Source organism: Helianthus annuus, chromosome 6 (assembly GCF_002127325.2).
Source record: "Helianthus annuus cultivar XRQ/B chromosome 6, HanXRQr2.0-SUNRISE, whole genome shotgun sequence".
NCBI classification, from domain to species: domain Eukaryota; kingdom Viridiplantae; phylum Streptophyta; class Magnoliopsida; order Asterales; family Asteraceae; genus Helianthus; species Helianthus annuus.
The window spans coordinates 60,194,753-60,211,314 of NC_035438.2; the positions used below are offsets into that span (position 1 = coordinate 60,194,753).

The 16,562-nt window shown below is 39.2% G+C and overlaps 1 protein-coding gene across 1 annotated transcript; it reads right to left on the minus strand.

Moving 5' to 3' along the window:
* Positions 1 to 13,646: 13,646 nt before the first annotated feature.
* On the minus strand, positions 13,647 to 15,849 carry LOC110876209. The gene is made up of 2 exons (XM_022124386.1): positions 14,283 to 15,849; positions 13,647 to 14,197 (listed from the first exon to the last, which is right to left on the minus strand). Exons 1-2 carry the CDS (start codon positions 15,847 to 15,849, stop codon positions 13,647 to 13,649), a joined length of 2,118 nt encoding a protein of 705 aa, XP_021980078.1.
* Positions 15,850 to 16,562: the final 713 nt, after the last annotated feature.

Consider the following 16,562-nt stretch of genomic DNA (forward strand, 5'->3'; position numbering starts at 1 on the left):
AAGGTGATCGTTCGGAAAAACCTCGAGTGTCACACCGGGTTTACCATGAATCCATCTTTGGTTACGATGAATCCAAGGAATTTGCCTTCTTCCATTCCAAACGAGCATTTCCCTAGATTGAGCTTTATGTTAACGCTTCGGAGAGTTTGGAATGTTCGTTCAATATCAGTGAGCATGGTATCTTCCTCCATGCTCATGACGACTAGGTCGTCCATGTAGATTTCGACACTTTTGCTTATTTGCCGGCAGAAAGTGTCGTTCATCAGTTTTTGATAGGTTGCGCCCGCGTTGCGCAACTCAAACGGCATTTTTGTATAGCAGTAATTCCCGGTGGGAGTGCGGAATGCCGTTTTGTCTTCATCCTCGATTGCCATCTGTACTTGGTGGTAGCCTTTATGGCAATCGAGGAAACACTTCCATCTGAATGGTGCGAGGTTGTCGACTTTTTCATCGATTTCCGGAAGTGCGTAACAATCCTTGGGACAGGCTTTGTTGAGATCTTTGTAATCGACGCACATGCGCCAGCCCCTGGATGGTTTTTCTACCATGACTGGTTTGGATAACCAAGTCTGGTATTTAACTTCCCGCAGGATGCCTGCAGAGAGCAGTTCTTCCACCTGCTCATGCATCGCCTGATTTTTAGCGGATCCAAGGTGGCATTGGCCTTGGATCACCGGCTTAATACCTGGCATGGTATTTAAGCAATGTTGCGCAATTTCACGCGGGACCCCAGTCATGTCTGCGGCTGTCCACGCAAAAATGTCTTGGTTCCTAAAGAGAAGCTGCTTCAGGTGCGCTTTGGTGTTGGGGGACAAGGCGTGGCCCAACGTAACCTTTTGTTTTGGGTATCTCGCGTTGAGAACCCATTTTTCTGGTTGGTTGTTGGGGGTAGGTCTTGCTATCTTGGTCGCACGTATTTCGTCCGACATCATGATGTCTCTGCGTGCATAGATTATCGCGACCCCCGTTTCGGTTGGGAAACCGACCGTAGAGTGGGGTACGGACGTAATCATATTGAAATCACATTGGGATTCTCTCCCAAGGAGCACGTCATATCTGGAGGTATGAGGTAAAACCATGAAGTTTACCTCTTCTGTTCGTGTGTGCCTTCCGTTGGTAAGGCGCACAGGAAACGTAATTTGGGCGAGGGGAAAGAAAGTTTTCCCTACGAACCCGGCCAACGGGTAGTCCACTGCTTGCAACCGATCTTTGTCCTCCTGATCGAACTGGTTGAAGCATTGCTCATAGATGATATCGGAAGTACTGCCCGGGTCGATGAATAGACGCTCGGTGCAATAATGAGCCAGTTGGCCTATAATAACGACGGCGCGTCTGTCGCGCGAGCCGCCTCGGACTTTTGGAAAGACGACTTGCTCGTCTTTCCAGTCATTGTCCGGTCTTCTCGCCGCCTTGCGCGGCCTACCTTTACCTCCGTTGATCTTGTGGGTTGAGGCCACATACATGGTCCTCTTCCCTGAGGAGGTGCCTTCGCCATGAGGGGTGATGCGCTTGGTGGGTTTCTGCCCACCTGGCAAAAGATGTTGTAGTTTCGCCTCTTTTAAGGCACGCTCAATCTCCAGCCGGAGACTGATGCAGTTGTTTGTGGTGTGGCCCGAGTCCTTATGATACTCACAATAAAGAGTGAGATCCTGATTTTTCTTGGACTTCATTGGTTGGGCCGGTCACAAGATCTGTGCGTCCGTAAGAAGGACTTCACTTGGCGACACAGTGATCTCGTTCCAGTTGCGGTCCCGAGAATCTTTCTTTGGCGCCCGGTTGTCCCGTTGGGGATTATGGTTCCTTGGGTCAAACGGGTTGGTCCGCGGGAAGTATGGTTTGGAAATGCTGTCGCGATTTCCAACGTTCCGGTTGCGTTTATTGTTACGCTTGGACCCCTGGTGGGAGGTTTTGGCTTGGGGCTGTGCCTTTGACATATGCGGTTCAAGGGACCGCTGCGTCTGGGCGTATGTCTTGACTGCAGCCATGACATCTTCCCATTTTTTATGCAAGCCCTCCTTGCCAGAGATGGTCATAATCATCTGCTTGTCCCTGACGGCCTTGATGAAATGGTTTCGTGCCATTTGGTCTGCCACGTCACCTATTTCTAGGCACTCTTTATTGTACCGGACGACGAATGCTTCTAGAGATTCGTCGTTCCTTCGGCAGATATTTATGACGTCTAACGAATCACGTTCGTGACGTCGTTGCTGGCTGAAATGGGCGAGGAACTTTGCATGCAAGTCCTCGAATGAGACCAGTGACGCCACTGGCAAAGAATCGAACCAAGCCCTTGCCAGACCTGTGAGGGTCTAGGGGAAAAAAATTGCACCAAGTGGGTTCATCCCACTGGCCGTTGCATCCCGCGCCCATGAAAACGTTCATGTGGTCGTCCGGGTCGGACGAACCGCTGTATTTCCCAATGTTGAATGGGAATTTTGTTGTGGTGACATGGGCGTGGGCAATTCGCGGGGCGAATTTTGAGTTTTCGGCCTGTAGGGCTGGTTTTCAGGGCGCTTTGCAGCCCTGAGGTATGTGTTGCGTGGATGAGTGGGAGGAATAACCTTCATACTGGGGCAGCGGTCCCAGCAGGCTTTGGATGCCGGAACTGCGGTGGACTGTGGATTGCCGCCTATTACCACCTTGGGGGCCTAGGCGGCTTTGTATTGGTCCTCTGGTGCGGTACCCATATGAGGAGCCGTCCTCATTTAATGTGCAGACCTCACAGTAAGAGGATCTGCGGTCCTCACGCCTGCTTCTCGAGGCTGAACGTGAGGGTGCCCTGCCGTCGTATTGTAAAATACGACCCGCAGGTGTGGTTGGTGCCGGGGTAGGCCCGGCCTATATTTGCGCTTTAGCGCAAGCTCGGTTATATGTTGCGGCCAGCAGGGCGGCCTGCTGGTTATACCAGGTGTGAGGGTCCATGTCCGGAGGGATCACAGATGCGTACTGTGATAGGCCGTGTCCGAACATTAGGGATGGACCCCTTTGCGTGGAGGTGCCAATGTGGCCCGGATTTGGGTCTAGGGGAGCTGTCCCCGCATTCCCTGGGTTGGTGGGGAGTAGATTATCCCCGGTAGTGTTGTTTTGGTGATCAGTCATTATTTTTTTAGAGGGAGAAGGATGGTTGAAAAAGTGCTAAGAGTAGCGGTGGGCGATAATGATGAAACAATGGTTAACCGGGCAGGGTTAACTCACTAGTCTCGTCAAGAAGGGTTAATCCCTTCCTCTCGAGGATCGCTGGCTGGTCACCGGTGGGTTGATCTCCTACACAAGGAAACAAACCGTGACTCGTAACAAGGAGGATGGGGTGGGGGGTGCTCCTTGTTACCACTCTCCGGCGTGAGAATCAGTAGTCTGCTTAGGAAGCAAAGTATGATAGTAGTAGTAGTGAGAGAGTTGTGAAGAGATACCTCAAACCTGGTTTGGGGTTGGTGTTTATAGCCGAGGAGTGAAGGAGGAGGTAGATGGATAGACTGACGGCATGCTGCACCTTTGCAGGTGTGTCAGACATGTCGGCCGGGGAGGCGACGCCACGTCAGTCTGCTGCTTACGTAGCCTTGACAGGCGGCTGCCATTGGTGCTACTTGCTCTGTGGTGTCAGTCCCACTTGATGAGTAGATAGGGTGCGGTGCAAGCCGCATCGCTGTCTGCGGTAACTGTAGATGTTCTCGCGTCCTACTCTTCTGATCAAGAAATACGCGAGATGCGGTGCCAGGCCGCATCGTCAGCTGTGGTGACTGTTGTTGTTATCCAGCTTCTCTGTATTGATAGAAGTGTTCACTGGATGCGGTGCCAGGCCGCATCGCTGTGAATACTTCCGTTTTCATACACCAGATGCGGTGACAGCCGTATCGCTATACCGTTCTCATATTCCAGGTAAGTTGTCCTCCATCACTGGACAGATTGGATTCAACCACTGTGTCGATGCGTTCCCGCACGGACATAAGTAGGTTGTTTAGCTAGTGGGGGTTTTGATAAGGGTAATGGTCACTCGCGGTCGATGCTGACGCGAGATCTGGGACCATACCCCTTCAATACCCCTTCAGAAATGAAGACCAAGACTGTGAAGACTTAGGGCCAAGTCACGATGTGATGAAGAGAGGCCAGAGTTGTTGTCGAACGTTAGTATTCCTGAGAGAACATCGACCTTGCCGGTTAACGACTGTTGGTTGACCTAGTGTTGAAGAGCCATTTCTTGAAAAATGTTATCGGAGACCCAAATTGTTGAACTTAAGTATTTCTTATTTAAAAGAGAGGAAGCAATTCAAACATTTATCATGGTTATACCATATTAAATTTTATGGTATTAAAGAAGAAAAGGAAGCGAGTAATGTGTGGGTGCTTAGATTGGATCCCAGAGTCATTCCATGGTTGCCAGAATACACTTGACGATTTCTCCAATTAACAATTTTTAAATAAAAGAATATAATATTTTACCCCTTTTGTAAATACTTTCTACATCACCCATCTGGTAAATAAGATGGGTAAATAATTTTTGTGACTAACACCCTTATGAAAACATAAAACCAGTCTCTAATTTTATGAGCTTCAAACCTATGATAATGAATATAGGTTATAGACCCCGTGTGTTTTACTGGGGTTTAATAAAAAAACGATATGAGTTTTAAGCTTGTAAATGCTTCTTTTATAAAGATGATATAATTCATATTACGCAAGTTAAGTAACAAAAAGATGTTCACTTTTTAAAAATATTTTCTAAACAAAGTTGACTTTTTTAAATGTTCAAGATATTGTAGATGTCTCAAGTACAAGTCGTTGCTCTAACAGCAAGATCTTAATTTTTTAATTCATTTCACCTTAACCATAATTTTGGGTTCAATTTTTTATGTTGCCAAGACCTACATTTTTTGAGAATACCAGGGGACCGCGTTGGGTGTTGAATCCAGCAAATAAATATAAAATAAACCTACTTTGACACACTAAAAATAGTATGAATGGAAATCAGGTTCGTGTCCACAGAGATACAAATTAGCTAATTATGCTAACGCTTTAGACACATATACAGTTGTTTTGAAGGGGGGGAGGGGGGGGGGGGTTTAGTTTAAACTAGAATGTAAAATCAATATTTATTTTTAGATTTTGTAGGAATAAAAAGAAATGATAATTAAAGTGATTATAAAATTCAGATTTTAAAAACTAATTTCAACACCAGAGGAATTTCTTGATTCGGTTCGACTTACTTATGATCATTAACGGTCATGGTGCAATGATCCTTTTAAATAATAGTTTGTATCAATACTAGATGTCACGCGGTTCGGATATCCACTCCATATAATGTCTAACCAAGCGCAGTTTGTCGGTTAGAGCCAACCTGCTACTCTAAGTTCACGCCGTTCGGATCTTAGTGTGTCGGTTGCGTGATAGAAGTATCAATTATAACCAAACACACATGTCGTTCGGTATGTTTAACTACATTGTATGATTCTATAATAAATTCAAATTCATAGACATATACATATACATACTTGAACCATTATTTGTTCTTTTTATCAAAATTTAAAATCTGATTAGAGATTAAAATCTTGATGAACTTTATTAGAAAAATTAATAAATTGATCAGGTTTACTAATAATCATATATTTTCCGGATTGGATCCGTATTAAAAACAAGAATCACACAAACAAACCACTAAAATGATTGAATCTAGCGTGCTTGTTTCACATAAGTTTATGAACCATCAAAGAAAATAAACCCCGATGTTGAAACTATAAAAGTCTAGCCAGACATGATGGCTAAAATAATCAATCCAAATACGAAACAAAACATCAAAAACTAAAACTCACTAAACAGTTAATTGCTCTAGATCACCAAAATAATGCTTTCTTCGATCTCGAATTCCAGCCGTCGAAGATTCTTCCTATTTTCTGCGTGATAATCGTTAGGATCCTTTTTAATTGTTAGCCTCTATTTCCTTTTCAGTCTCGTACGTTTTATGGGCCATGAGGCCCATCTAATTAAATGGCAACCAACTGGTTTCTCTTTTAAATAATAGCAACGTCACCTCCAACTAAATATATATTTAATTAATTAAACTATATAATTAGTTAAACTCCATTTTCAATATGTTTCATTTGCTCGTGTCTTGAGTATCTGCTTCAAACAATTGCATACTCTTTTTTTTCTTTTATAACTCCAAACTCGCCCATCAACAGGTAGTTCCTTGCTAACGACTCACATCTACAAAAAACATTAAACGATCCAAAGTAGACTCCATTCCACCATAATAAGTGTTTCACAAAATAATGAGGTATGAATATGAAATATGCATAATATGTGGTGAAATTTTAATATAAATATATGCTATAAAACGTGCCTAAAAATGCAACGAACAAATCTCCCCAGGCTTAAACCTTTCCTTGTCCTCAAGGAAATCAAGAACAAGAATAAACCGAGAAGCAAATACGAAAAACAATACACATGCATGCTTAATATTTTTTTCTATCTCGCTTTTTTTATTCTGGAAAACAAACCTATAATGAGATCACATCCAACATTGTCAACTCTTGTTACATTCATTCGAAACCGGAAACTACTAACACGTGTAACCACGACTGTTGATATTTTGTGTCCCTTTAAACTCAAACCTGCTTAATCACAACCAATTGTTTTCTGCGTTATAATATACATAATTACCATCATGGTTCAATTGTCCCCACGCCTGATACTTGTGGCGAACATCTACCCAACCTCACGGCTTTTTTAAGATTTCCAAAACCACACTTGAGGGGACCATGCACCCAAACCATGACACAATAGTTATTATCTTCTTATCCGTTTTTTAAGGGGTCGGGATTTTTCTCCCTAATTTGCTCAAATATTTTTTTCGATTTCGACTTTTTTCAGATTTTTGGCATACATTGTGCTCTTTTACCCCTTTTTTTCTCTCTCGTTTTTTTCGTTTTTTCTTTTTTATTTATTTAACTATAATAACCTATGAGGTTAATTTTTCACCTTTTAATTTTGTAGATGTAATTATGGAGGTGTCATGATATGGGAACATGGTGTGTGATAGAAGATATGCAACTCAATTGATTTTTGTCGGGACTCAATCTTTGACACAAGCATCAAGATGGGAAATCAAACACATATATATTTAAGGTTATTGCATACAACATTGGCGTTTCTAAGTTAGGGCTGAGCCTATTAACACATCCCAAGTTATCAATGTTTTCTTCCCCAAAGTTACCATTTCACGCATAAGCTTTGACATGCCAGAATTTTTATATCATCTCATTTTTCACAAATCATTTTCAACAGATGCATGTATCTACAACCTAAATGCAATGAACATGAAAACAAACTAAAAATCCTATATGCAAAACTAATGCAAAATGTAACTAACTACAAACTAAGTAATGCATGATAGAATGAGAATACGGACATTACATCTAATCTCAACCTCCCCAAGCTTAAGATATAGCATCGTCCTCAAGGCTCAAGGCTCGAAGATGAGTGTGTAAGGAATCTACTAAGGCGGTTGCGGTTGTTTATTTCGTTTCACTCATATTTCCACGATGGTTGGTTTATCAACAATTATCAAGGGCATCACTATTGAAACTGATTTCCTCTAAATGGCGAACGGCGATAAGGGAGGTGGTGATGGCGTGGTGTGGTGACAGACGCCGATTAAAGACGAAGGTGCGCGACGGCTTCCGGTGGTTGTAGGTAGATAGATGAGGAAGACGAGAGGGGCATGGTGTGTGAGGCTGGAGGAGAAGCGACGGTGTACCAGCGGTTGTTGGAAGAGACGGCTAAGGGTAGTGGTAGTCGGTAAACAACGGGTAGTGAGGGTGTGTGTGCGATAGATGAGAGGTGGAGATGGTGGATGGTTGTGTCGTGTGGAGGGGTTAAGGGGTGGGGCTACTGATGTGGTTTAGCATTTAGAGATAATAAGTTTTTATCTGCAACTTATCAAATTCAACTAATCAAATTCAAATCAAAAGAAAAAAATAATTACAATCTTTTATCTGATACCCACTAATCAAATTCCTATTTGTAACCCAAATCAATTGAACAACCATATCTCCACCAACCGCCTCCTTAAAACAACCATCACCCCAACAACCACCGCCTCTTCCATCACCTCAACAACCACCATCGCTGCCACAACAACCGTCGGCACCACCATTACCCTATCTCCACCATCGCCTCCACCACCCAAATAATCACCGGCGCTGCCACAATAACCATTGGCACCACTATCACCCCAACCGCCACCGCTGCTCAGTTTAGAGAGAGATACAGATCTAGAGACCGCCGTTGACGTTTGGTTGTTTTTTGTTCAAAAATTGTTGTTTGTTGAACGATGACGTTACCTGTGATTCAGATCTATTGTAAGTTTTCAAGTGAGCAACTACAATTGTTTGACCAGCGATTTGAAAGTTATTAAAGAAGATGATGGCGTGAGAATTGTATGCGGCTGAAAAGATAAGGATTTAGGGTTTGGCTGTGTTTGTTTTAAAAGATAAAGAATAAGAATGGCATCTGAGATTGAAAAGAGGAATCATAGTTTTTTTTTTTTTTTGTGTGGCTGATATAGTGAATTGTTTTTTTTTATTAAAGTTTAGAAAGAAAATAAAAAATATAAAAAGCTTAAATGTCTAAATTAGCCCTTAGTTAACATAAAAAATAAAACCAGTTAGTGAATTGGATGAAAATGGCAAAATCTGCCAAACATGAAGGGCAATTTGGCACAAAAAAAACTTATTTTGGATGAAACTTGCAAACATGCCCAAAACCTCATGGACGATTTTAGCAATTTCCTCTATTTATTATTATTATTAGCTCTAAACTTGCCCTCCCACTTTTTTCTCACAGAATGTTCACCCGGCCGGGTGAGGGTTTGACACGCCCGGGCCAAGGACCTGAATGTTTTTAATATATTTGAACATGCTCGGTCACTTTTTATAGAATTTTTAACATGGCCGGATTAAGGTTCTGTAGTAAAAACCAACTTTCACCTGACCGGGCCATTTTTGTAAGGAAATTCAATGCGGCCTAGTTAAACTTTTAACTATTTTTTTTTTGTTTTGTTTTTTGTATTTTTTATAAAATTAAAATAAAAGGAGCTAATTACGTTTTTCGTCCTGGTGGTTTGTCAAAAATCACTATTTCAGTCCATTAGTTTAAAAATTGCCATTGCAGTTCCTGTGGTTTCACTTTCGTAACTATTTCAATACACTCACTTAAAACCGTTCATTTTACCGTTAAGTTTTTTTTATGAAATGCCTAAAATACCCCTCTATTAAAAAACTATATATATAAACAAAAAAAACAAATTGCAGAAATTAGAAAACAAAACTCATTTCAACCCATCACCATACCACCACCGCCCACCTAACAACCACCCTCATGCAACCACCGTTTCCATCTCCGGTCACCTCCTGAACCAACTGCGCACACTTCGTTCAAACACCAAACAACACCTTTGAATCCCTAAATCAGCTTACCGTCATAAAATGAATTGTTATTCAAAATTATATTTGGTTGTTTAATTTCCGAAGAACAACACAACTCAGATCTCAAACTTGAAACCGAAACTTCCAATTTTCTTTCTTACAAATCTGCCAAGAAGCACACAGATCACTCAAACCTACTACTCTGGTTTTACCTTCAAATTTGTAACTTCCAGATAAACCATCTCCGTAAACCTATTTTTGTGACGGTTTTCACGAGTTTCTTGACTCTGAGTGTTGTTCGTTATCGGTTTTGAAGATGATGAGTCTAATGAGAGTGTGTGTTTGAGGTTACTTAATTTCACCATTGATGAATCTGTGAATAGCTTGAAAGGTGTGAAACTGATGGATTTATTGTGAAATTGAGTGCAGATTTTTGGAATTGAAGGTGAAATGTGGAGGAATTGGTGGATTCTAGGGATTATGAGTGTAGAGAGTGAAATTAGGGTTTGGTTATGGAGGAAGATATGAAGATGAAATTGGGGTAAATTAAGAGTTTGAATGCAGATGGTTCTCTGGAGAAAGAGAGAGATACGGGAGAGAGAGAGAGGTGGGTCCCACCATTGATTTTTAATAATAACGAGTTGACGCTACCCCGTGCAAACGCGCGGATGTTGATTATAATAATCTTTAGTATTACTATATAAGATGCAAAAGTTCTTTAGTTGATACAACAAAGGTCTAAATTGCCACACAGGTCTAAAATTCTTGCTAGGATTTTTTTAACAGCAGCTTGCATTAAGGGGGAAGAAGAAACATGTTTGGTTTTAATTTGCTATCTTTCGTTAAATCATGTATTTCGTTTTTGAAAAGTTTCTAACAATCAGATTTACACATATATTATTACCGCCTTTAATAACTCCAATCATTAAAAATCATCCTGTTTAATCAAATCGACCAATTCATCATGAAACCATCATCAAAATTGTTTCAGGAAATAAAATCAAAGTTGGTTCGCACCAGTGTCTTGCTGCCGTTCAAAAAAAAGATCAAGAACAATTAAAACCAAGTTTGAATAAATCACGAATCTAGATAAACATATCTGAACAGCAAATCTTAAACAAATAATTACAAATCATCCAATCATTTAAAAATCAATTCGAATATCTTCCTGTTCAAAATTACCTTTGATTTTATCTTTTAAGCCTACATATATATTATTATTTATTTCTAATAGTGAAAAAACACGTTAGATGATTTGCATGCAATTTTACAACCTATATATACATATAATATAAGAACAAAAAATAATAAAGTATAATTAAAAAAAACTTCATCAACCCAAACTAAACTAACAGCCCACTAACCAAACCCTTGCTAACGAATACCGATGAATACCACAACTGGCTCACAATATTTGTCTTTTAAAAACTCCAACCCAATTTTACCCAAATGAAATACAACTTAAACCACCACAATATTTCAAAACAAATTGAACGGATTTTGTAAATCTAACAATTTAAACCAGACATAGAAATGCAAGATTAGGATCAAATACAAAGGATCCTAATTGTAACAAGTGTAAGAAGGATTTATAGAGTGACAAGTGTTCAATAACCTAAAAAGACCCACTACACAAAAAAACCCCACTACAAAAAAAAAAAAAATCTTAAACATCCACCACCACCAAAAACCTAAACACCCCCCCCCCACACACATCACCCACCCTAAAAAAATATATATATATATATTTTTTTGCCGGGGGGTGGGGGGGGTTTAGGTTTTTTGGGGGTTTTTTAGTGAGGTATAGGTTTTTTTTTGCCGAGGGGGGTGGGGGGGTTAGGTTTTTGGGTGGTGGTGGGGTGGGGTGGGGGTGGGTGTTTAGGTTTTTGGTGGTGATGTAGTGGGTTTAGTTTTAGGTCATTAGACACTTGTCACTCTATAAATCCTTCTTACAATTCTTACAATTAGAAGCCTTTGTAGAACAACTTGACCCTAGAAATGCACATGCGACTTTATCGTCGAAGTTTCTGGTCATCAAAATACTTGGCTAGTGATTGGAATCCCTAGATCTGGCTATTGTTCGCCGATTCTGATTAAGCGAATTTCTTTTTGCCGATTTCGTTAGAATTTCACGGATTTTAATTTTGAAATGTTATAATATTGTGTGCTTTTTGGTTGTCGTTCGTTAGAATTTCACGGATTTTAATTTTGAAATGTTATACTTTGTGTGCTTTTTGGTTGTCGTTTATAGAGGATTGATGGTTTTTTGGGCCTTGATTTGTATGAAATTAACGATGCTTCCGCATTCAATTTCTCTATTTGATTCTCTTTCTTTAAAGTTTTGAGTGGATTTGACTCTGTACGTTTATATATTTAGACTCTGTTTTTCTTTCGAACTCTAGAAACAAAAATACATATACAAATTGTTAACATGAAACGAAAGAGTGTAAACTTAACCGAGGTGAAAATACACAGAAAAAAATGAAAAATACCCTCCCATATTAGAGACGAACGGAGAATTATTTGATTCTGGAAACCGTCACACATTGTTGACAAAGCCATGCAATGGTTGGATAAAACCGTCATGGCTTTAACTTTGTTTGTTTTCCTTGAGTTTGAATGATTGGATTTGTGTCAAACATGGATGATTGACTTGATTATGCGTGCAAACTTAGGATTATAATTTGATGGATGCTATATATAGGGTATTGGTACCCTAGCCGAAGTGTTGTGTCATTTACCGAAGCGTTGCCGTTGTGTCTTTTATAAAGAAACATGTATTCCTATAAAAAGAAACAAAGGTTATAATACCGTTTCACAACGCAATGCATCATTGGCTTTCAACAGTTATGTTCGTTAAAAATAATCAGTCGCTCTCTTGGGATTGCATATTTTATTTTTATGTTTCGAAAATAAATTTGTAAAATTGATCATTCGAAAACGATAGTATGAAATCAGTTTATTGTAATTAATTTAGTATATAATATATTGTTTATATATATAGGGTAAGGATAGTGTAAAAAGTGCTCAAAGTGTGAGAAGTGTAAGAAGTGTATTATAACACTATATATAATACTATATAACACCATATAAACACCGTATAACAATATGTAACACCATATAATACCATATAACACTATGTAACACTATATATCATTGTATAACAAATATAACACTATAGGTTGTCTGATAGCATGTCTATGATAGATGTATAGTGTTATATTTGTTATATAATGATATATAGTGTTACATAGTGTTATATGGTATTATATGGTGTTACATATTGTTATACGGTGTTTAAATGGTGTTATATAGTATTATATATAGTGTTATAATACACTTCTTACACTTCTCACACTTTGAGCACTTTTTACAGGATCCTCTACCTATATATATATATATATATATATATATATATATATATATATATATATATATATATATATATTATATTATGTGTAACGTGGGCTGTTGTTTAAAAGTGAAAGGATGTGCCTTATTAATTGTTATTATTATTATATGTGAAAGGTGGGTTGTTGTTTAAAAGTAAAAGGATGTGCCTTATTAATTATTAATTATTATTATAATATGAACGGGTGAAATGAAAGGGTGTGATTATGTGAGAATGGGCTTGCCATGATACATGAAAGGGTGTGTTTATTTTATGCAAAAGGATGTGTTGTATAGTGTGCGAAAGGGTGTGTTGGAAAGAGACACAATATTAAGTTACTATGACATACTTCAAGTTACTTTTTGTAGGGTTATATAATATAATATTAGTAATAATATATTATGTTTTAAAAATAGAATTTACATAAGAAGTCCCTAAAGTATAGTTAATCACATAAATGGTTATAAAACTAACAAGGGTATTTTAGGCATTTCATTAAAAACTTAACGATTAAAATGGACGGTGTTAAGTGAATGAACTGAAATAGTTACGAAAGTGAAACCACAGGCAAGGTTTAAAAAAACGGAAACGAGTATCGGGGCGTTTTCCCTTCGCCTCACGAGGCGTAAGTATTTAAGCGGAACGAGGCGTAAGGCTGAGGCGGTATTAATAAATAAATATTAAAATTATATATATCATAAAATAGTAAATATTTAACATCAAAAAATGACTTTTCTCATCAAATTTCATTAGATCCAGCAGTTCAAAAACATAAAAAAAGATTCAAATTTCATCAAATACTTAACATAAAAAAACACAAATAGTTTCTAATCAACTCAAATAGCATAACAAACATCATCTTCATCATCCTCACAATCTTCCTCAACCCAATCCTCATCATCGTCATCCTCGTCAATCAAATGAAGGGCGACTTTCCTTTTCTTAGATGAGGAACTTCCACCGCCTCGCTCAATTATCCCACCACCTCTACGTGTTTTAGTTGCCCCACTACCTCTTGTTGTTCTAATGACCTCGTCACTTTCCTCCACATTTGCCGCATCATCTTCAATTGCATCTTCATCATCATCATCTCTTGGGTCGGCTATCCACTCATCATCAGACATGATGTGTTCAACAAGTAAAGGATCTTCACCTTCTTTTAAATTGGACCTTTTTACAAATTTTTGCTTCAGCTTTCTATTGTACATGATGAACACCAAATCGTCCATCCTCTCGGTGGTCAACCGGTTTCGTCTCTTTGTATGGACTTGATTGAACGTACTCCAATTACGTTCACAAGCTGAAGCCGAACACGTAAGACCCAAAATCTTCATTGCAAAGGCCTTGAGTTCCGGGGTATCATCTCCATATTCTCCCCACCATAAAACTATATATGTTAAGAAATTAGTTAGTTAATTATTTAATTTATACAAACTATAAGTCTATAATAACATAACTAGCAAATATTTTACCCGATGGACGTGTTTGATAAGTTGCCAACGAACCCCTATAACCAAATAATCCTTTCTTTTCCTTGTAAAGAATTAGTTGTTCTTCAATCTTCATGTACACTTCGGTGTCCTTCACGAGTCGTTCCATGACATCATACAACCCTCTCTTAATCTCTGGATGCTGTGAAATATTGGGACTCCATCGAAATTTAGGATTTAGATAGTAGGCAGCCGCATGCAGATCGCGGTGCATTTGAAAGTCCCATTTTTCATCGATGATGTCCCATATCTCTTTGTAAGACGCTTCGACATTATTAAAGTTCTTTGCAATCTTTTCTTTGCACGCGTCCATCACTCCATAGAGAAATCCCATTGCGGGTGTTTGCTCACCATCAACGATCCTCAACACTTCAACTAGTGGGCTTGTGGTTTGAAGGTTATAGACCACACTAGGCCAAAAATATATCTCATCCATAATTATTTTCTTTGCATTTTTTCCATCGTCTTTCTTAGCCCAAGCACAATTCTTCCAATCATTAGAAACGAACATTTGTTGCAAAGCATCTTTAGAATCATAAAGACATTGAATCGTCAAAAAAGCCGTGGAGAATCTTGTGGCGGCCGGTTGAAGAAGATTTTTCCCAAGAATCTTTCTTGCCAAAGTCAACACCCAATTATGATTATAAATGAAATTGCTAACTTTTTTTGCTTTAAGCAAAGCATTTTTGTGTTGTGGCAATTCCCCAATTTTTTCAAGCATCAAGTCGATGCAATGGGCGGCACATGGGGTCCAATACAATTTCTTCCTCTTCTTCATTAACATCTCTCCGGCCTTTTTGTAGTTACTTGTGTTGTCGGTCACCACTTGAACGACTATATCTTCCCCAATTTCTTCAATAACCCCATCAAGCAATTCAAAAATTTTTTCAGCATCTTTAACACAATTCGATGCATCAACCGTTTTCAAAAAAACTGTTCCATATTGATTGTTGACCAAAAAGTTTATTAGACTTTGGTTTCGCATGTCTGACCAACCGTCTGATAACAATGAAACCCCGGTTGTCTTCCAGGTTGCTTTGATGTCATTCACCATTTCGGTGGTTGTTTTAACTTCTTCTTTAAGGATCCAAGTCCTTAACTCGTGCATCGTAGGAGGCTTCAATCCTCGTCCAAAGTTACCAACCGAACGTAGCATACTAGTAAATGAAGGACTAGTTGCTGCGTTAAACGGGATTCCATTCTCGTAAAAGAATCTCCCGATATCCAAACAAACTTGATTCCGGTGCTCTTTAGCACTCATCGGTGGCATTGTTTCGGTCGGTTTTGATCCTCCTTCACTCACCACATGCACATGCCGATCCATTGGTCCTCTAACGCCACGATTGCTAACACTAGCGCTACTACCTGTGTAATATGCCCCACTTTCGACGTTTTCTTCAAAGTTGCGTTGGGCAGCAAACTTAGAATCCTGAAAAGCCTTCAAGTATTGCTTAATTTCGTCCTTCACTTCAACGGGCACCGTAAGACAAGGGGCAGCATCTTTGTGTGTACCGGCAAGATGATCCTTCATGAGGGTCATGACATCCATTAGATTCTCTGTACTTTGTTTGTAATTTTAATTTTGCTGCTCTGTACTTTGTTTTCTTCCGTTTGTCCATGAGGGTCATGACATCCATTAGATTCTCTCCACGCTCGAACTTTTCAGTAAGTTCTTTTGCCGCAGTTTCATCATTGCTTTTGTTTGACACTAATGCTTGAACATCATGGTTAGACAACTCAAAACATTCATCAGTTAGTGGTTTAGTGACATCTATATAATTCAAAGACGAGACATCACTTGGGTACCCATGGCATCATCTATATTAAAATGATTACCTCCCCATCAAATTCCATAGAAAGGGTGCCGCTATAAACATCGATTTTTCTCCTTGCGGTTTTTATAAATGGCCTCTATCACACCCTCAAAATCCACACGCGGAGTACTACCGCGAGACGTGTTACTGACCAGGATCCTAACCACTAATCATGTTGAACCATTTACGTATGTTAAAATTTTTCCCAGTTAACACTATTAGTTTCTAAGTTTAGATATCCAAAAATGCAATTTAATTTAGCAGCAGAAATGTAAAGAGAACCCATCATAATTAAAAACCACAAGTTCTTTAATTATACGTTAACATGAAACTTACAAACCACGCACTCTAGTCGATTGCAATGTCTGTCCAAAGCTGTAACGAGCAACTTGCAAAGCATGCAGCAGGGTGTCAATATAAAGTTGGCGAGTTAACGAGTTCACAACTC